Source organism: Taeniopygia guttata, chromosome 2 (genome assembly GCF_048771995.1).
Source record: "Taeniopygia guttata chromosome 2, bTaeGut7.mat, whole genome shotgun sequence".
Classification (NCBI taxonomy): Eukaryota; Metazoa; Chordata; class Aves; order Passeriformes; family Estrildidae; genus Taeniopygia; species Taeniopygia guttata.
In genome coordinates, this window is record NC_133026.1 from 70,691,557 (window position 1) to 70,714,822 (window position 23,266).

The following is a 23,266-nucleotide window of genomic DNA, read 5'->3' on the forward strand; positions in this document are numbered from 1 at the left end:
AATGCTTTCATGTATAACATCCAGTTTCACCAGAGTGACACCAGCTAATGAGAATAAAATGTGAAAGGTTTTGAAATTGCTAAACAACCTGAAAGCAGAAAGAATTGGTATGTTGTAAATACATCTCCTCGCTTTGTTCACTTCAGAATTACACTAGCAGGGAAACAGATCCAGAAAGCTTCAACACATGTAGGTTTACTTTACTGCAAGTGAAAGCCTAAGCAGCCAGCTAATAGGAGCAAAGAAATTCAGGGCTGAGAGGAAACACTTGGTGAGAGCTAATATTCAACAACATTATCTTAATCTTCTCTCATTCTTATCAAACAGGAAAGCAAGCAGAAGAACTAAAAGACTACCTTATCTTCATTGTTTTGAGAAAGATTTTGCAAGCTTAGCCTCAGACATTGCATAGACTGAGAAGAATGGTATTCCACAAAAGGTCCTTTCCCACCTGATGAAGAAATTTCTGTAATGTGCTCTGCATGGGGCAACACTGGAATGTCAATAATTTGCTTGCACACCTTGAGAGCCCACTTACACTGCAGTGTTTCTCACAGACATCACATCTAGCATTTTGTTCTAAAACTTGTAACAACTACCAAAAGCCCTTTTAGGTAACTTATTTTACATTGTAGAAGCCTTAAGGGACTGAAAGCTACCCATCCAAGAGGTGACCTCCTATTCCTCAGATACCTCAACAACTTAGACCAGCTGAGATACTGGAACTGGCAAACCCCAACAACAACTTTGGCCTTGGCTTTTATTAAGAGGCTGAGGGTCGAATATGAAGCACATCCTAGTCTTTCCCCAGATATACAAACCCCAAAGAACCTATATTATTCTCCTTGAAATTGTTTGCCCCAATGAATTTAAAGAGCTATCAAAATTAAATAGTAACACACAGCACTTGTATCTCACATTCCAAACATCTTCATCAACTTTACCATGCTCGTTTATTTCATTATGACATGTAATTTATTTATTAGTACTAAATGTATTGCATTATTATTGTTTTATTACAGGCCTGTTAATTAAGTAATTAATTAATAAATAACAATTTTTAAATACCAGTTTAAGCAAATTGCAATTATTCTTTTTTTAAATAATAATTCAAATGAAACATGAAGGTTGCTTAGAGTCAACGTATTTCCACTTTATGGCCTTTTGATGTATTTTAATTTTCTTACAGTGAAACTTCCCATAAAATAAGAATCATCCAGTATATCTACCTACGGAGTTTTAGAAACATATCTAGGTATATAAAATGTATCTTGCAAATATTTGGCTTCCTTATACCTGTGAACAGCTCCACTTCTGAGGGTAACTTTTCCTGTAACCATTTCAAGAATATGATCCCAGTGATTCAGTGTTTTCCTGGGAATGAGGAGGCGCACTGCAGGGTTAATAAGGTCTCCATTAGCAATCAGGCTGAAATAAAGCAAAGTAAAATAATTTGGAGGAGCATTTTAAACAAAGTTCACCTGAAGTGAACACACTACCGCCACCACCCCTGAAAGGGCAATCCACTAAGTGAAAATTTTGCTTACAAAATAGTGTAGGGCTCCTGGAGAGGCTTTCGAAACCGCGCTGACACGGTGATCCTGCTGTGAGTAACTGGCTTGACCTGCAAGAACAAAAGAAGAATTAGAAGTTACACAGTCCTTACAGTCAGAAAAAGTTCACCCTGACTACCATCAGCAAGTGGGACAGCATGTCTGTAAAGCATGCATTTTATTCCATTCCAGCTTCACCTTCTACATAGCCCACATAATTACGGCTGTAGTTTTATGTGTATGCTAAGTAACAACCACAGCACAGCATACCACAGTGCACCATAGCATAACACATGGTTTACACTGAAGAGACAGAATTATATAGACATCTTTGGTTGTTCTGCAGACCCAAAGAAAGACTCCCAAATGCTGTTCTTGATGTCTTAGTCTTTACTGCTTATAACCATGGTGCAGGCAATTTAACTATCTTTTCTTTTTAACAATAACTGACATTGCTAGATCTCTCTGCTGTAATAACTACTTTTGGTCTTCTACAGGCCTTTCATCCAAATCCATCAGTAATTTATAAAGGTTCCTGAGTACTTTGCTCATTTTAGAGGAATGACTCAAAAGCGAGGTGAACTGCAGATTTTTAGCCTTCAGAATAATACATAGGCTACTTAAATCCCAGAATTATTCCCTATACTCTTCTGATCAAACACTGCATTGAGATCAACATTAATGTTGTTATTCAGAATGGAAAGTTAAAAAAAAAAGGATAAACCCAAACTCCAAAATTATTAGAAAGATTTTTTTTAATTCTTCATCATTAGCAAATCAAAATAAGGCGTTAAACCCAAACAAACATTTAAAAATTATAGTACATGCATTAAGAAGTTGGCTACATTTATAAAATAAAATACCATAAAGGCTTAAAGGATTAAATAGCCAGCGTGCAGACAGACATGCTTTCAAATAGATGTACAAAGTTTATTTAAACTGGCAATTTTCCAGTCACTGTGTAAAGCAGTCTAATGACATTATATGTTGCAATTTTATCACACTCCATGCTAACATAACCAGTACTTCTTTAATTTATGGGAAATAGTCTGAACTCCAGTGCTTTTAGTCTTTGCTTGGATTTTCACACAAACTAATTTAGTAATGACTAGAATGCTTCCTAGATCTTTCTCGTGCATTCACTGAAAAGAAAGGTGATCAAACTAGTAGATGTTTCAAATTGTTAAAAATTATTATTAAAATAATCAAATCTGACTTCCCACATGGGTCAAAGTATGTCACACAGCAAATTCTGCACCAAGCACATAAATTCTGGAGATGAGATAGCAAACTTAGCAGAAAAGGAACTAAAAAAACAAAAGCAATAATGGCACTCCTTGGTGTACAATCATTTCAAGTAAAATACAATAACTGGCAAATCTGTTGAACAAAATCTGTTTTCAATGTCTGCTGAAAAAGAAGCACATTTATTCTGAATTCAACTCACTTCAACTTTTTGTGTTTTTCAAAGGCCCTTGTGAGCTGTGTAGCCCTCTCAAACATTTGTTTTTTGAGAGACTAAGAGGACATAAAAGCCCACAGTGGTCATGGATGGAGAAAGGCAAAATCAGCCTTTGCACAGCTCTATAGACTAAAAAACTAAACAGAAGCAATCAGCCCCAGAAGGGCATGGTGATTTGAAGGTCAGTGCAAAGGGGTATTTTGGCCAGAGACAAATACAAGAGGAGAGACGGCAAGGAAGATGCTACTATTGCATTGTGCCAGCACTGGTTACAAACCAGACTAGGAAGCAGACTCCTGGCATGGCTGGGGACCTTCCCCTTACGCAAGTTTATGCAAGCAATTCACAACCCATTTGCATTTACTCCTTAAGATCAATTTTGTAGATGCATGTTTGTTTTGGCCTCATACAAAGAGAAATTTCATACTAGACTGTACATAAGCTATGCACTAATGCCTAAGGTAATAGCAGTTCACAGTCCTGCTGTCAATTCCAGTGTGATCTGAATCAGGTGAAAGATTCACACTTACTACTACAGGCTTGGAAAGAGAGTAAGAGGTTGTTACCATACAGCTTATTAGGGGAGGCAAAGATATATTTTGAGAACTGCCAAAAACCAAGCTCAGGCGCTCTTGCAGAAACATTTGAAGCATGTTCTTCAGAGCACAACTGGTCATTTATGTCACCAAAATTTGAAAGAAAATTTACTAGGAAAAAAAGAAAATATACCTTAAACAGCAACATCTGAAAACATTTCTATTGCTGCTGTCAGCAATTAAGGGGTTATTTTCTCAATGTAAAGAGTCTAAATAAAGTGCTTCAAAATAGAGGGGGGAAAAAGATAAGTTTCTAAAAATGATGCTACCAGAGGTTAATACAATACTGATTTATTTCCATAGCATCAAGTCCTAATGTTTAGGCTCCAAACACAGGCTGCACACAAAATGGGAGTTACTGAACCTTGGATGCCCTTACACCTTTCTTTGTAGCTGGCAGGTTGCCAGGATAGTCTCCTATAAAATATCAAATACATAAATAGATAAATAGTAAAATTATAAATCACTTTTTTCTAAAAGTTGATTCCACATCCATTCCTGATGCTCACTTATGCTGCTCAAGCTCTCCCACAGTCTCTCCAAACAGTCCATCAAATTAAGTTCTCTGATGCAGTCTGCAACACTCAGCTTCCAATGCTCCACACTCTACTGGAAAAGCTAGACAGCATTCACTAAACATAGAGAAGCCCTTTAGGATAGCCCTAGGTATGTACTATTGCTTGGTTGCTCCTGCAGGCTGTTGAAAACATTATTTTTGGTGTAGGCTCCTCAGAAGGCCATCAAGTGACTGCATGTAGCCCAGTCACCAGATCCTAGAGAAAACAATAACCTGATAGATGTTAAGAGCCCATTTATTATTTGAAAGACTGCCCCTAATAGATACTGAAGTATCAGCTTGGAAGTTTGTCTTTTGGGTTGCTCTCGGAAGGATCACTAATATTTCTGGCAGCCTTCTGCACCTTACAAGTTTAAGCTTGTTATTAAACAAGCAAACTGCAGGGGAATATAACATGGGGCCAGCTTGGGCCAAGACTAAATAGTTATCTCTTCTACCTAAGCATGGCCTAAACTGGAACAAAATATAAATTTGCATTGCTTATCTAGCCCTGTTTGAATCAATGTACCTTCTGTATTAAAAAAAAATGAAGATAATTTGTTAGTGCAATAATACATTTGATAAAGTGAAACTACAGAAATCATTGCAAGGAAGCATGCTCTGAAGGCATGCTCTATAAAGACCACACCACACTGTGATTAAAAAATTTTTAAAAAGGTAAGAAAAAATCCACCCCTTCCATACTATATATGTTTCTTTTCATTAATCTGACTCTTCTGTTTGCAGAGTTTAGAATAACTTCTCTCTGATCAATGTTAAGCTATTTATGGTCATGAAAAGCAAGGCACCTAACTCCAAAATACAGAAGTATGCATTAGTAAAAGACCAAGTGCTCAGCCACAGTAAACCAATTTATTTCCTTTAAGGTATATGGAGTCCCACTAAACCATCCCAGTGGAAGACCTGTTCCAGGGGTTAATTAAGGAATACATAGTTCTGCTCCTATTATGTTTGTAGGAGGCACCACATTGTTGCAGTGTCTGGAACAGCATGACCCCTCTGGCACTACAGAGTTACATATTAACAACAAAGTGGTCTTGGGTGAAAGCTTGTGCTTACATAAAGAGACCAGCATCACTAGCCCCCTAACCCCTTTATTTTCTTTTCATTTCACTAGCCACATTCTGATGATGTACATCAGCACTTTTCCATTTACGTCAGCAACTGCAAACAGATTTACATTAATCAGGGGTCTGACCCCATTATGATTTTATCTTTAAATTTTGTACATTTTCAGTTAGTTTGAAAGGACCCATTTAAGGGCAGCTTCCATTTCCTACTGACAAACATTGCAACAATTTATAATTTGTGATGAGATACTTACCTGAGGTACTACACAACAACACAGAGCAGCAGCACAAAATGTCCAGGGGAGGAAGGAGAAACTCAGAGAAAACTTTATGCAAGCTAGAAGCAATCGATCCATTGACAATTAGCAAGGCAACAAGAGCTACACAGTTGGAAATACAACATGGGATCACAAACACTCAAAACCACTATAATTTTTCTTTTTCTATTCTTTAAATAAAAGTATTTCACACAGAGTCTCTTACATCAGTATGGATTTTCCTTACATAAGAGAGGAGTTACCATCTGTGAAATGACTTTGCAAAGCACCTTGCAAAGTCTGAGAAAAAGAAACAGCTAAACTCAGCACAGGTTAGGTTCTGGGAATGGGAATCACTCCGCAGTGTTCGAGAACTCTGTAAACATCTGAATCTCAGAACACTTTTTACAGAGTCTCTTGGGAGTCAAGCTTTCATCTTGGGTCATAATACACTGGGGTTGAACTTGTGATTAGCTCTGAGTATCTCCTAATAGCCTTTTGAAAATACAAACACACAGCACATCAGCATCCAACTGAAGCAAGGTAATACAATCCATGTCCTCACAGCTGTTTGTTTTAAACAACATCCTATATATTTTTCACTTATATGCTAAACACAGCTATATTCTAAATATTTACAAAATTTAACAAACACAAACACAATACTTAAGAAACACACAACACATTGCTCAATCTGCTTTAGGTGTTGACTGGTGGAAAAAAAAAAAAAACAAAAACAAAGCTAAATGATCAGCAGCCAAACCATTACCTCAGGCATACTGTCATTTTTGTAAGAAAAACATTTTGAATTAGTGTGTGTATATCCACACATCCAATGTGTGTGTATGCGTAAATATATACAGACTTTAATACAATTTTTATTAAAGAAATTATGTTACATTTATGTTCAGCTGACTACATGAAAACACATTACAACAGTAAGTTTCCTAAAGCAGTTACAGCACAGGAAAGATCTGTTTCATAGAAATATGAAATTTTTTTTAATAGGCATTTTTATATACATTGACAAAAGATGCAGAGTCAAACTCATTAAATAACTAAAAACATGCCACTCCTTTTTAGAACACTATGAATGGGCTTGCTTATGCAATCTTTCTAACTCCATGAAATGTTACATTGGAGGAGAATGTCACACATATGGCATTAAACGGAAGTCATCATTGAGAATGACTATTCATGCAAGGCACACATTGGTTTGAAGTATACAGATAAAAATAATGGTTTTCACTTCTTTCTTCAGACACATGCTAACCAGTAAAAGATAATAAACATAATCTCTAACATGGAAATATATCAAAATTAAGTTTACTAGTTTTGGTTGACATGAACATATTTGCTGATCCCCACGCATAGAGTTTTGGTTTCTATATTTCTCAACACTTATTAGAAAAATATAGACAGGAAAGTGGGACAGATTCTGAAAACTACCCAACCTTCTCTTGGCTACTTGGGACTTGCAAGAAGTGCATGACACTTCACAGAGTCAATCCTTGTATATAAGAAAAGTATACAATTAATGAATTAATATTTTAACTGATTTCACTAATTTTAACTAAATTCACTAATTTAACTGGCCTCTGAACATGCCAGTCTACAAACTCAGTTTCTAAAAAGGTGATTTTTATGCACTTGAGAATAGGTTCAAATAGAAATGTGCCATTCTTAGCTTTTCTTTTCCTTTCAGTGTTCATTAAATAATTAGACATATGTTAAATAAAGAGGTCTGGCAGCACTTTCCCAGTGCTCCCATGAATACATACACCAGTTACCCACAGCTAAGAAAAGGTATTACTAACGGATTTGTTTCCTTTCCTTACCAGAAATCTCTCCCCATCAAAGGAGGCAATTAAACACCTGCATGATTTGCAGGATAACATGTATTTACAAAGTCACAGTCAAAAAATGTAATGTGTCTGAGGGAGATGCTCCGTGCTGCTTTGATTTGTACAGGCTTAAAAACTGGCTTTTCTTATTGCTACCAATGTAGTCCTGGGTGCTATGAACATCTCACTTGTTACTTACGTCACTTGATAACTAACCTTTCAAAGATTTAAATATTTCAACACAATGTCACATTCCTAATTTATCAGCTCATGCAATGAGCCATGGCCTTGACAATTTGTTACAGTGGCCTGTTTGTTAATCAATGTGCCCAGGAAAATTGAGAACAAATATTTACATTTCCCTGAGGTAGAACTGGGGTCAAAAGAACCAAAACCCCATTGATACACGCCATCACCACCCTGTGATGTGAAAGAAAGGAATGTTCAGGGTTCAGTGATCAAAACCAAATTAGAACAATAAGTTTTCTAAAGCTATTACAACACAGGAAACATGTTATCTATTTCATAGAAACATGCATTTTTTTAATGGACATTTTTTACACATTGACTAAAGCTGCAGTCAAACTCACTGAGGTGTTTGCCTAGTGTAAAACCATTTCAGTCATCCTACGCAAAACCATTTCAGTTATCCTAACTAACCTGGATAATCCATGTTTCCCTGGCTACTTTGCACTGCCAGATGGTGCTCTAGATAATACAAACCAGCCTTGAGCCAGAGACCACAAGCCTTTTACTCTGTGCATATAAAGCGACATTCAAAGTGCTATTAACTGAGCAACAGGCCAAAAGACCACAGCTGCACATAAACTTCTTAGCCTACATAACACATGGATGAGCTGGAAATGAGCAGCAGACAGTCCACAGTTCCACAGCAGACAGTCATGTAATGACTAAGAGTGCCTTCTAGACTGCAAAGTTCCTACAAAATTCCCAGAGTGTTTAAAGTCAACCTGTTCACCTCCAAGGTAAATTGCCCTCCTTTTCAGCCACTGTAAGTGAAATGGAGTTTATGCTTGCTGCACATCTCACCTCAGCTATTTAAGCCCTGGAAAGAAAAGTGTTTCAGTCTGGATCTGCCATGACTTTGGGACATTGGACTAGTGGCCAAATCTTCAGCTAAGTCAAACAATGGCCTCATCTGCCCAGACACACAGCCTATGCAATGCTCCAAAACAGATCACATCTGTGCTCCCTCTGGATCCCAAGAGTAGCTCCCATTTCTTCTCTGGGTTGCATGATGCTGAACCCACACCACTTACAACACACACTATGATGGCATCAATAACAGAGTTTATTCAACCAAAACAGATTCTGACATTAATTTCTGACACTGACATGATAGTGATGATTCTGACTGATCTTGACTCTCACATTTTGTGTATTTACCCCAAATTCTTTAGACTAATTAAACCACAAGGAAGTCTCTGGTCTTTATGGCTCATCAGAAGGACCTGAAGCTAGGAACAGTCAAACAGCTGAAGAAAAAAAAACAATCCGCCAAGAAATCATTTTATTTTCTTTACAATTTTTAATCGAAGGCAAAAGTTGCTAATGTCTAAAGTCAATTTTATATACAGCAACAAATTATTAATGAGACTTACTCATGCTTCATTAAAAGCTTCAGTATTGGCACCTCTTCACTCACTCCTGACCTCCTCACAAGCCATGAAGACCAGCTACTCAACTGAACAAGGCACGTCTTAAACAAGGAAGAGAAGAGCTTTCAAGTTTCAGATCAAACTCAATACAAACCATGGAATTCTCCAGTAGCATGAACCAAAATTTTTCTGCTGCTCAAAAATTCACTAAATCCATCTGTAAGCAAGCTGCTAGTCAAAATACTTGAAACTGCACAGTTCAGATAATACAGAAGTATATAAAGAGAAGTTTTATGCATCCATAGTTCAAATAAGAAAAAAATGGGCACAGCTTATCTTCTAACTGGATGTCTGGGCAGTTCTTCTCTAATTCCTCCTGGTATTAGGCTGTGAACACTCAGGAAGAGTATTTGTTTTGTATGTCTTGTTGTGCTAATTATGTTACCAGGATACTAAATACCAAACAATGGCATATCACATTTAACTATTAAAGATATTACTTGGGAGATTAAAGATATATTTCACTCTTTTTTTAACATTTTAATAGTAGTATTCCTTAAAATACACTTACAGCAGAATTACTGATTAATTTAGCATGAGAAAATCAGAAAATTCTTGCCCAGTCTGTGACACTAGCAGTAGAAGAAATCAAATGGGTCAGATATAGAGTAGCATAGTTTTGCATTTTGGCAAAGGAATATGGAGTGAACCTTTATACAAGACTTGTTACCAGCCATACAGTATTTTATGTCTTGCAATTTTGGGTATCACAAATAATGTTTGAGTTTTTTAATCCTTAGGAGAGAAGCTGGAAAGAATATCTTATGTAGTTACATTGTTCTGACAGCAAAAGGCTGTAATTTTCACAGCCTGGAATAATTTCTAATATCTATTCAGTCCCTTTACAAAGCTATTTTCTGTACAGTGAAAATATCCATGAACCATTTCTGACAGTTAGATGTTAAAGTGAATCAAGAGCCCAAAAATTGAAAAATGACAAGATTTTCCTTATGATTAAACATGTATGTTGTTAAACATGGTAAACAGTAGTTTTGAAATAAAAAATAATTGTACCTACTGTGATTTGCATGATAAGGTACTTGAAAAAGAATGACTCATGTGAAGTTAGATACAAGGTATCAGCATGAATACACCAAAATAATTTGTAAAACCAAGACAACATCATAGACTTCCAAAATGTAATTTTTACAGATAAGTGCAATCATACTACTGCTCAGAGACAAGTGGTGACTTTGTCAAGCAACAAAGGATGAGGAAAAACAATTGCCATAATTGATACTAGAATAATTTAATTTTAAAATATAGAGGAACAGAGAGAAACGCTGGATTTGCAAGTCTTCAAAATAATTTTATAGCATCATCTTAAATGCTTTTGGGGAAAATTTTAGTGCTAAGTTCATATCTACCAAGTCTCAAACACTGTATTTTCTACTTCACACTCCCCTGTCATGGTACTTGAGACTAGGACCTGTCCCAGGGCCTCACCAAGAACACAGTGGCCAACTGACCTACACTGAGATTTGCCAGCCAACTGTGTCTGGTCCTCAAGACCCCCAGCAGCTGCAGAGTGATGGGCTGTACCTGGAGACCACCAGTAGAAAACATTCTATCAGTCACATTTTCACCCTGCAGTCACACTTCATCACAGGCACAAATATGTTCTGTGAAGCTCCCTAGAAAGCAAAAGCACTTTACTCCATGTCCTATCCCATGTCTGTGCAATCCAGAATGCGACCAACATGAGAAATGACAGGCACTGGATCAGAAAAAGAAGTTTTAATTTGAAAAATGTTCAGACATTGACTCAAATCCTTGTGATTAGTAAGTGTTTCCACTAGGGAGAGATGTTCTGGAGGTGTATACAGAAACAAATATGCAGGTCATACATGTAAGATAGCTTTGAAGAATCTTTACTAATCTGCTGAAGAATCATTCATAAAAATATTGATTATTCCATTCAACAAATACTCCTACAAATGTGACCACACCTAAACCAAATAATCAAACAAGAAGTTGCAATCGAAGAGGAGTTATGGAACAATAAAATAAATTGATGTAAAACAGTGAAAAAGTGATTTACCACTGGGAAAATGTGGCATGGCTGTGTCAGAGGTGCCCACACAATCACCTTGTCCTAAAAGTCCAGGAGAAAAAGTGAAGTGCAGACAAAAAAATGCAATGTACTTACTACCTAAGATCAACCAATGGCAAATGTATGAACAGTAGAGTAGCCTACTGCAGGCCTACTATGGCCTTCTGATAACAGATGCTGTCTCATACAGACAGTATAGTATAAAATTCATTTTTTTCTCTCAGTTGCAAGATACTGATTCTTCAATATCAAAATACTTCTGCTTTTCTTTCATACCTGTAATTCTTTGCTGTTACAACATCACATAGCAAAGTTCATCTACTACAGTGTGTTCAAAGTCGGTCATAAGAAGTCCAAGAAGAAAGGAGGCTCCAGCTGAATATATTTTTATGAAGCAAAGATAGTTTAAAATAAATAGCTGCCTACAGAATTTGCAAATACAAAAGCTCAGCTGATTCTTCTTCAGTTTGCCCAGCCCCAATGGCAAATAAAATTCATATTTTTGAGTGTAGAGGGAGAGATCATCTAGATCAAACAGTGCCTAGAGAAATATAAATATCCATACTTTCCCCATTATAATTGGAAAATAACATTCAGTACCTTTTAAAAACAATTAAGCTTATAATAAACAACTAGTAACTCTGTTAGTCTGTATTTTCTCAAGAGATCAATTGTTAGATTCCTCAAGCACATCATTTAATGTGTATTTGGACTTGCACATCAGCTTTGGTACAAAAGGGATCTCTCTTGAAAAACAAGAAGTTCAGTTGCCAAAAAAAGTGACGGATGGAAACATACCTGAGAAGCAGTCTGTAACAAAGCTTTAGTTTGAGTCAGGATTAAATATTTTTACTATTTTGCCTACCAGTAACACAGCTGTGAAAATTTTTAAACGTATTATTACAGCATGATAGCTCTGCCAGAGGATTTACACCATATCTTGAACATGATTTTTTTTTCTTGCTTAATTCTAGTTTGACACGCATTTTCTAGTTATTTGCAAATTTAAAGAAATTAAGATGTTACCTTGCAAGAACAACATTAAATTGCTCCCAAAAGCAGATGTCAAGCATTTGGCAGTTTAACTAACACAAAAGAAAACATATAGCTGCATACAAATACACAGTGTACAGCTGCTGCATACAGTTTTCTTCGTTTTGACTCCTTGAACACTAACCAGAATCAGGTATTTGTAATTGTTTTAGTGGAGAAAATGCCAAACACACATACTTGATACAATCAGAATTTATACCCTTGTACTTAAGCATGATAGGAATAATGCTGCCTCTCTTGGTCCTACAACAAATCTAGGGTTTTGATTTCTCAGTGAATATCTGAAAAAAGAAAGTAACTTGGGACTTGCTGCCTCATATAATTTTAACAAAAACTAATTTAGGCATTAAAACTTCTGTTACTAGCGTCCTGAAAGTTCATTCCCGGGATTAAATTCTCAGGGCATAAAGACAATTGTGTTATTCATAAACCCAGATAAAAATCTGTAGACTACCAATATATTTAATCTAATTTTTATGACCCCTCTCCCCAAATAAATCAATCATGTTAAAGTTAAATTCAGCACACGGATTTAAGCTCTCCACAGAGAGACACTGGAGATTGCAGACATAAGTCAACTATGAAGAAGAAAGCTGAGATAATGGAAGGTTTATACTGGATTATTCCAAAGCCCCGATACATGGCTGAAAGTGTTAAGATAATATATAATGAGCACTGATTCCAGACAAAACGATAAAAGCCTCTTTTATCAAACATACAACTGTAAGTAAAAAAACTCTCAACCTCTATAACTATTACAACTGCACAGACTTTCTGTTATAACAAAAACCTTCTAAAGATTTGCAGGAAAATAATCAGCCTTAAAACCAGCCTTAAAAAAGCAAGGCTGTAGTTGTACTGATATGTATCCAACTAAGAGTAAATTTACTCTTATTTGTAGCAGCAGCATATCAAATCTTCAACTTGAATTTGATCTTCCTGTTCAAAAAAATACAGGTGACAAGTTATGCTCAATTTAAAAATTGTTGTACTACATAGCCTCTGAATAAGAAGCATCTGATTATCACACTGAAGGTCATTAGGGCAATTTTGAGGATCTTCTAGTACAAGGTGTCCTACTGTCTGAAGACATCTGCTACACAAACCATTTAACTGCTGAAAATGTGGCCTGAGAGCACAAGGCAAAAGAAATGGACAAACAAATGAGCTGATGCTTCTTGTGAGGCAGAAGCTGTAACTCATATTGAAGCTTGTAGTTATCTCCTCCAACTACAGCATAAGTGCTGTTGAAGAGAAACAACTGAGCTTGGCAAATTAAGGACTACAACTAGCTAAAAGTTTACACATTTTTGTTTGAAAAATGCCTCTTCTTCAGAAGAATACCAAATTTTGAAGAAAATTTGCAGGTCCAGAACTCCCAAAAGTCTCATTCCTACCATTCTTTTCTGAAAATCTTCTTTAGGTTTACTACCAGATTCAATGAAGACAACAGGAGATCTTTTTTCTGTGTTTTTAACACAGTTAGAAAGCTGAGCAGAAGACAGTCAATATATCAGCTCAAAGCAACCAGAGTAACAACCACTGAAGAAATATGCGCAGAATGGAAGATAACTGTATTATTATAAAATTAAATAAAATAAATGTATATTAAAAAATCAGACTTAAATGTAGGTATGTCACTAACATAAACTGCAGGTTTATTTCTTCAATATTTCAGCCATCCTACCTCATTATTGACTTCAGCATGTTTTTTCTTTGTTTCTCCAATATCCAAATAGCTGTGGAAAGAAAACAGGTTTGATTATTTACAGGATCATCTAACTTACAAAGAACCAATATTCTACACTTTTTTTCACACATTTAAATTTTGTCTTTACAAATGAAGAAGATTTAAAACTCCTTATGCTTCAAAATAACAGAAAAAGTAAGTAATTATTATTACTTACTAGCCCTCGGGCTAATGTTCTCCCCTAAGACAGGGGAGAACCAACCATCTACCTTCAAGTCACTGGCGATTAGAACAGACCATCAATAACTCTCTCTTCAGAAAGAAGCTCATATATAGCTGTGAGGTGGATCAATAATTCTCAGCAGAGTATCACCTTACCAGAGTTTTCAAAGTCATAATCTTGCCTCTTAGTTTCTCACAGTAAGTCTCTGGTAGATTTAGGGTTTGCCTGCACACCCGGATTTAACACAGGGCATCAGATAAAGTTTAAAATGATCTGCACCACCTGGGTTTTGATGGAATGTGGACACATCTGAACACTCATTTCTTGTGGCTGGATAAACCAATAGTAGCTTCATAATTATTTTACGGATAAAATACATGCCTCACCTGGACAAGCAAACAAAATACATTTATTTGGACAATGTAATGTTAGTCTTGTGATGTTCCCTGATCTCACTTCCAGTGGGAAGGTGCTTTACCAGGAGTTTCAGACCAGAAGAGCTTATTTGAGAAGTCAGGTATACCTAAAGCCAAGCATCAGCACAGGCTCACCAAAACACCTCAGATCTCACAACACATCTGCTGTCCTTCAGTCATGTCATGCTCCGTAGTTAATGACTGGGATCACATTCATTTGCCTGAAGAAACTTTCCTACTTGGCCAAAGTTAAGAATTCATGGGACTTAAATGAAGGTGCAAAAGCAGTAAAGAAGATTAATAAAAAAAAAAAAAAGAGAAAGAAAAAGCATCATCCTTTCTTTGAAGGAACGGCACCTATTTATCAAGGTACCACAGAATGGTCACAGGGATTTCAAGGCTTCGTTGAGAGGGGACAGTCAAACACAGCAAAGTTGCCAGGCCGTGCTTGAAAGTGCATGACAATGCTTTGAAAAAGATAAATGCAGCACGGGATATTTTTAAAAGCCTCGTATTTAGAAACAAATAATAACAACTGTTCCAAGCTCTCGTATAAAAAGGAACTGAGCTCTCTTTAGATAAAAACCAAGAAGTCTTACAGCCTGCAAGATTGAAAAGTAATAAGTGCCTAGGCAAAATGGTTCCAACAGCCTGTAACAACATCTGCTGACTGCGGTTCTTGTTTTCCAAGCACCTGTGAATTACTTCACTAAGAAAAGTGACAAATACATAGTAAAAGGCTTAAACACACTGTGCAGAAGTCTGGACATTCAGTCATCAAATTTTAAGGACCTGCATATCTGAAAAGTTCTAATTAAGAGCAAAAGCTTGCTTTTTTTTTTTTTTTTTGATGATGACACTCAAAAAAATTCTACAAAACTATTCTCACTTACTAAGAAAGCAGAAATGCTTCCAATCCATGGCTAGCCAAGCCAGGGATGAAACTACAGCACTGTTTAGAAAGACACAGCTGGAAAGAGGACAATCTACCACTGATGAATGAGCACAAATACAAGTAAATGGGCAAATGAAGGAGGATGAAGGAGTAGCATGTTGAAAAAAAGCTAAAAATCAAAACCAGCTCTAGCATAGACAGCCTTCTTTCAGGAAGCTGAGAGCTGGTGTTATAGATGGATAATGAGACGATTGGCTCTCACAATTTAGGGATGACTGTTGTGTGAATGTTAAGAAAAGCTTTAGTGATGTACAGTTATGTTATTGTAGTTTAGATGTCCTCTGTTCTCCCATAGCTCCCTTTTCCCCTTCTGTACTGTTGCCACCAGACAGCCTGGGTTGTCTAGTACAGGTAGAAAGAAGGTGTGCAGATGTGCTAATTCCATGGGGCAGTTGGGAATGGAAAGGCTTGTTGCTAAGGGGGTGCAGCATGGCAACACCTGACCTCCAATCAAGTTACAAGAAAGCAATCTCCACTGATAAACAGCAAAGAAGATCTTACTGACAGACTTTGGAAGGGGCCAGAGTTGGCTGATGCAACCCCCAGGGGTATAAAAGACTGAGCACCCATCTTGAAGATGCACTGGCCGTGTGGTATCCATGAGGGCAGTTCCCAGTGGTGTGGCTTTTTCCTTATGTAGTCCTTTTGTTTATTTTTGTTGAAGTTTAATAAACCTTTTAAATTTTCAAAGTGAACAGTTGTTTTTCACACTGGGGAAGAACTCCACTGGGGTGCAGCCTACATGTGCATTCTCGGTCACTACTGCAACAACACACCTTACCACATCTACACCAAAAAGGTGTGTTAACTTAGGACACCTCTAATGGTAAAACAAGCTAGAAAACTTGCTATATATTACAAAATTTACCAACATTGACTAAAAACTTGTTATATGTTACAAAAATTGCCAACATTGACTAAAAATTCCTCCATTGAAGAATTTTTTTTTCTAAAATCAGAATTTATAAATGCTGATTTTTTTAATTTAAAAAATTTATTCAGCAGTTTATCTAGAATATATGCCCTCAGAATTATCAACCTCAAAATGTTAAGAGTCAGGGTTTAGCTTATGTTCTAAAGGTGAGTGCAGTTCAGTCTTCAATTCACTGTGAACAGGAAAGAGATTCACTTTTGAGTGTAAGGCATCTGAGAGGAAACAAATGCACTGCTTGAAGCTGAACAATGACACTTTCAGCTTCTGCTACTCCTTGGATATTTTCTCCATTACACTCTCACAGCTCCCACACATCAGTGCCACAAGCCTCCATTTCAAAGTTCAGCCCTGCATAGTCTATCAGAGCAATTAATATTACCAATAAGAATCACTGGGGGAAAATAAAATAAATCCATGAAATTAAAAAAATAATCAAATTTCTTGCTGCCATCAGACCAGATTCAGATCCCTTAAGGCAGATGCTTTGGTCTGTCACACTGTAACTGTTTACCTGTGACACATTACACAAACATACATTTTTCTTTCATTCCTTCACTTCCTTCCAGAAAACTGTTCTTTCCAATTAACCCTTCCTCTCCTCTGAGTTTTCTAAGATGTCTCCCTAATTGCCATTCTGTCTACAACCCAATTAAGCACATTTCAACATTAAGCCCTTCAGCTTCTTTTTAATGCTTATAAAAGCACTGCAAACATTTCCAGCATTATGTAAACAAATACTAACAAGTGAACAACCCCAGTTCTGAATACAGAAATTGAAGGGACCTCAAGACATCCCATTTATCCTCTCTACAGTACAGGACTAGGACAGATATATAAAGGATATATAAAACAGCCTGTTTTTACCCAGTCACCTAGGTTAGCTTTTCTTTAAGTATTATCTTTGTTGGCCTTAAATAACTAGGTACCTTGTTGCATGTTGCAATCATAAAAGTCTGAAAAAATCTCACCATAAAACTCTGACCATAATGTGTGACCTGACAAAAAGAAATGCTTTTCCCCACACAATAAATATCTAGAGTGCCCAATTCTCTAAACAGTGCATTCTAATGCCAAACACTTACTTGTAGCCTATCTACACAAAACACATATAGGGAGGTGTAGCATGATGACCTGTTAACTTAACAATTTTAAGCCACCCACAGAATCACAGGATTTAATATCAAAAAGAAATGGCAGATCTCTCTTTAAGAGTTGAACGCCACATTTGACACATAAAAGAGTAAGTGCTGTTGGAAAAAGGCTTGTATTTAACCTGCCATACATCTTTCTCTCCGGCTTTCCTACTGAAGTGCAAAAAGCTTCAATAAATCTTTAGAATCAGCTAGTGACAGAAATTGTAAGGGTGATAGAGATCCTGTTCATTACACAGAGAGTTTTGTCCTAAAACATAATGAGCCACTGATGAGCTCTCCTGAAAAATATAGTGTCCTCAACTGTACAGAACCAAGATGAGGAAGACACTGTAAAGGTGGTAGTTGATGATAAAAATTCTCAAACATCTCTGGAAAGGGGTTGTTAATTTTGAGATTTATTTCCATAAATTCAACTGTAGGAAAAATGCCCACAAAGACAGAGTAAAAAATGCAACAGTCAGTTGAGACCATGTAATTCACTGACAGAATTAAGAATAGTTACTGATCACATGCAGAGCCACTCTGGAAATACACCTAAAAAGCCCAGACCTTCTTCACGTTATTCTCCCAGTGACTCAGTAGAAAACAGACAAACTGGCAGCTTAATTCTTGGTGTCGAGGTAGGAAAAAGAATGTAAATGGTCATCTTTTAAATAACAGCAGGGACATTAAAAGGCCATATATGTACCCAAAATGAGTAGAAGTGTTGGAGACACAGATAGCTGGGTAGTATACTATAGAATTAAAAAAAAAAAAAAACAAGAAAGGACATATTGGGAATTGAATTCCCAAGTTCATCAACTTCGTGGCAGGACTGTCAATACTCCACATTTTACCACTTTAATACTGATACTGGCCCTTCAGCTAAGCACAGACATCGCAACAATATGCCATTCTCACATGTCCTTCGGGTTAAGGGGCTATTTCTCCTTTTCTACTGTCATGTCAAGGAGTTGTCACAGTGTGACTCATGGGGCGAATAAATACCCCCTTTTCTAGGGCTCTTTTCCTTTTGCCTGGGTCACAGCTGCTGAGTTCTCTTTCCGCAATGACTAATAAAAGAGACAGGCTGAGGGGTCGTCTGAAGCACTGTCACGGTGCCAAACCCCAAACGCTGATATAAATTTCTGTACAAGTCTTACATTTCAGCCACTCACTTGAGTTTCTTGAAGGCCTCCCTGCCACCAGCCACGTACTGCTCCCCACTCTGGAGCTCGCCCAGCTGTCGGACACGATGCCCACCCCGCGGGGTGTAGATGTTTCGCACAGCTCCAAAGGGCGCCTGCACGCCGCCCGTCACCTCTTTCAGGAACACATCGAAATTGGACACTTTCTTCTCGTGGATGACAATGCGGCGCCCCGGGAAGAAAGGGTCCCCGTTGCGATAGACCAGCACGCTCTTCACGCTGGGCTGCGAGAGCCACGACGCCTTTGTGCCAGGACCGGCCATGCTCCGAGCGCCCCGCACCTGCTGGCTCGGGAGAGCTCCTGCCGGAGCCCCTCGGGCCCGGCACCGCCCCGCCGGGCACACGGGCACACGGGCACACCTCCCGGGGAGCGATCCCCGCGGCCTGGCACGGCCCTGCCCAGCCTGCACACTGCGGCTCCTCCCAGGCAACCAGCGCCGCGCTGGTGCACGCCAACTCAGGCGGAAAAACGCGGCGTAGCACTGGGGCCCGCACTGCGGGGACACGGAGCGCCGGACCCGCAGCCCCGGGGCTTCACCCTCCGGCTCTGCCGTGAGGGAGCCCGACCGCCCTGCCTGCCTCGGGGAGCTTCACCCGCGTGTGCTCGGCCTCCCCGCCGCGCAGCCAGGAGCCTGCCCGGCCCACAGCCGCCGCGGGAAGAGGGAGAGGGGCGGCGTGCCCCGAGGGGCAGAGGGAACGGGATCCGAGCGAGGGAGACAGGGAAATCCCCGCTCTGCCTGCTCCTGCCCGAGTGCCGCCTGTTCCCCCAAGGGACGGGCCGGCGGCGGGGCTGACTTGGCGGCGCAGCGCTCACGCCGCATTCTGGCACACCCTGGGGACAAGAAGCCGTAAAACCTGAGAGAAAGTAAAACAGAAGTGCCTTCGATTCAAATGTAATTCCTTTAACAACCTTTTTTCCCCCGCCGATAGCCTCAAATCTAGAAACGCACTAGACCGTCCTACCTGAATTTGTGTAATATACAGTAATGATTGTCTTTTCAAATGGGTTTTTACACGCGGGATGGAAAGAATTTTCTTTCCTTTTATCTTACCTCCTTTGATGGGACAGTTACCCCCCTGCTGTGAGTTACAAAAGAGCAGTTAACCATTACAAAAGGAGCGATTTCAGGGTGAGGGCAGTCAAATATGCTACTGTTACTGGTTAACAACTTAAGTTTCTCACTTGCTGCTGGTCTTCTTCTGACTAATAACGGGGAGAACCGAGCATTTACCATCCTCGAGTTAATACTATTTAACACTGAACTACTCTAACGTTAAAGGAAATTTTTGTCGTTAAAGATATGCTTTTGAGTAAAACCAGAAATGTTGATGACCCTCACACTGCTCTGCATTCAAGTAGTGATATGCCAACTATCTGCTATTTTATACCAGATTCTCCCACATTTAGTGGTGTTAGATCACTTAGATCACCCATTTTGACACTTTTGATACTTCAAAATATTGTTGGTCTTTACCTATGGCCACACTAGTTGCAATCACTTTATGGATTGCAATAAAATATCCCTTGAATGGTACCTGAGCACTGCTATCCTTAAAGCAGCCTAAAATTAGTGGACAAGATGTTTGTTTTCCATCTCACCTAAGTACAACCGCTGACCAAAATTTAAGAAAAGGTTAGACACTTCAGTTCATAATAGCAGTGCCTTGAACCATGACAGTTTGCTCCTCCTAGCTTTTCCAAGGTCTGACCTTTTATTTCCACTATTGTTTCACCTTGTTAGCAATCTCCTATCCGATTCTCAACAGCAAGGAGTCAAGCTGCTGAACCCACTGACATGATTAAGATAAATGCAGAGACACATAATCTCTTTATGATGGAGCAACATCAGACTTCTCATCTTACATGAGGTTGGTGCATGACATGAAGTCTGTCAGGTCGTGTGTCAGGATCACCTGAGGTCACATAAGGAGTGTAACATACCATAATGCTGGGGGATGTGATGAGAGCAGAGCCATGGCATAGTGTAGTATCAAAAAGGGTCTTTTCTGCACCAGAATGCTGTGAGACCTCTGCTGTTTCAAGAAAGATTTTGCAGCTTGTTGCAGGGTCTTGCCAGCTATGCTCAGTGACAGCAAAACACGAAGCCATGAAGACAGAAATATCCTAGTGCTGAAAAAAAGACCAATAAAATGGACAGAATGGAAAAGGATGAAGTTTCTAAACACAGAATGAAATTCAGCTTATTCTATTGCACACGGTGCTGAGAATCACAGTTAATAACTCTGTGCAGCTTATCAGAAAATCAGACTAAGCAAGAGCAGCTACTTTATTCCCAGCTGTAAGTCTGGAGTAGCCAGACTGTCTGCACTGGCAGTTTAAACCACATAAATATCAAGTGGTTCAGCTCACATGCACACACTAGTACAAGTAAAATACCGATGAAGTTGTAAATTTAAAAGCCCATGTTATAGCAAATTCATCTACTTGTTCAATTGCTAGATAGAAAACTCCTTAGAATACCATGATCAAGTATTTTTGCTTTAAAAAATACCTTAGACAATCACAGTTTAAGCCACAGCTTTTGACTACACAGGTCCTGTCCAACAGTCTTCTTGAGGCAGCCAAGATGCTGAAGGATTACATAGGGAAAAGGCTTTAGTAAACCCTTAGAGGCACAAAAGGAAATTGTTCTCTGTGGAAAAACAAATTCTGGTGGGTTACCTTAAGTAAGGAAAAGGTTGTAAGATATCTTCCATGTGGTCTTGGTATAGAGTAATGAGAATTAAGTCATCCTTCTTAAACAAAGATTTCTCAGTGTGTTGCTGTAGCTACCTTTGATCAAGGGACCTGAGATTATCAATTGGGTATTCCTGAGTCATTCATGTAAGAGCAATTACTGTAAAGATGAGTGGGGTTTTTTTTGGTAATTTTTCTATGTGGTCATTTCTATCTCTCTCTTCTTGTGTAGCACTCATCATCCACTAAACACTTACGTACTGCCTGGTAGCACCTGTGAGGTTTTTGTTAATCTGGCTTTTTGTTTGTTGTTTGTTGTCCTGGTTTTTTTTGGTATGTTTTTTTTTTTTTTTCTCAATGTGAATAAAATTGCACATTTTAGGAGAAGAAACAGGTCATAGGTACAGGCACAGATTTGTAAATAAAAAAAGACTGATCAAATGGACAAGTTATACACTGAATATCTCAGACCAACCAAAATGCCTTTTTACCATAATTTTACTAAAAGGTTCTCTGAGCTTTTCTTCAGCAGAGATTTATAAGGACTCCTCTGATGATATCTATGTTTTACTTCTCTTTCTGTGTGTTTTTCCTTGGTGTTTCTGCTCCTTATTTGCACAAAGCCCAGCTGCAATCAGAGCAGTCCCCTGTCTGCGCTGACATTCAGCTGGCAGTGCAACTAGTTGTTCGTGTCATTCAACCTCACAAATAGCTCTGGTTTGGATGGCAGTTTCATGACTAAGCAAGCCTGTGCTGGAGCTATCCTTTCTTTTTGGCTGAATGAAGAACAGCCATCATGCCTGTCCTTGTCAGTGAGCCTTTTCAACAAACACCAGATGAGCTTAGCCCACTATTTCTTTGATAAAATTCAGCAAGCCATTCCCAAAAGTCGGCACCACAGGATGGATACCTGACAGTGAAATCACAAGCAGCTCATTGGTATTTAGAGCTACAATAAATAGATGCCAGTTTTAGGTCTCCACTTATCTTTTGCCAGCAGCAGTGTAAAGTCAGATATTGTGTGTGCTTTATGACTTTTCCCTGGCTGCCAGTGCACACCCATGTGCTGCTTTTACCTCTGAAGACAGAGGTGACATTTCATTATTTTCTGCCCTTCCAGACAGTCGCAGTGTGGCTGATAATGCAGCTGTAATGAGATAAAATGCCAATGCTTACCAATACTTTGGCCTGTTGTATCATACATAGCAGAGTTTGTATCAGTACAGATTCAACTTAATGAGAAGTTACATCATCTTATTTCCAACACTTCTGTTGTCTTAGCAGCCAGAAAAAAAGATGAGCAAAACAAATAGATCAACCCAGCAGCCTTTCCCTTTTTATTGAAGAGCATGAAATGTCAGCTGTGTAAGACTTACTGCACGTTCCTCAAATGTAAATTTCTGGCAGATACCCTTTAGATGCTTCCCTAGATTTTGCATTCCAACATACAGACCCAACATAAGCTGCCATTAATTTTCAGCAAAGGTCTGCACTGGTTTCCTGCCTTCCTGAGGTATTTTCTGTGCTGTCTGGTATTTACAAATATTAAGTATCTCTGACATCCAAGAGATTAAATTAGTGTTGCACATACTGCCACCTGCTGAGATTAACCAAAACTAGAGCTAAAATACTCAATTTACAGTAGATTTCAGCTTTTTCAAGTATGAATAGGGATAACATTTGCAGACAGGTGTGGTTACCCTTTAACTGAAAGCCTCTAATGGCTTCAGTCCACATATACATGCTGTCCATAACTACTGAGGAACTTTTTCATTTAATTGCTTCCTTGTGAGGTCATTCACCTTTATGCAAGATGTGTGTAAACCATCCTCTCATTCAGTGCATGTCAATCCACTTGGAACAAA

General features: G+C 38.5%; 1 protein-coding gene across 2 annotated transcripts in view; it reads right to left on the reverse strand.

The window, feature by feature from the left end:
* The window catches only part of DCDC2 (doublecortin domain containing 2), a 54,573-nt gene extending 35,147 nt beyond the window's left edge, over positions 1-19,426 (reverse strand). The window contains exons 1-4 of one of the 2 annotated variants that reach the window (XM_030265579.4): positions 18,674-19,424; positions 13,832-13,883; positions 1,548-1,624; positions 1,297-1,428 (exon numbers count right to left, since the gene is read on the reverse strand). In XM_030265579.4, coding sequence (XP_030121439.4) covers positions 1,297-1,428; positions 1,548-1,624; positions 13,832-13,883; positions 18,674-18,966 — 554 coding nt within the window. In that variant the 5' untranslated portion in view covers positions 18,967-19,424. Of the gene's footprint in view, positions 1-1,296; positions 1,429-1,547; positions 1,625-13,831; positions 13,884-18,673 lie in introns of both variants that reach the window. The other variant, XM_030265580.4, reaches the window with a different exon arrangement.
* Between the last annotated feature and the right edge of the window lie 3,840 nt (positions 19,427-23,266).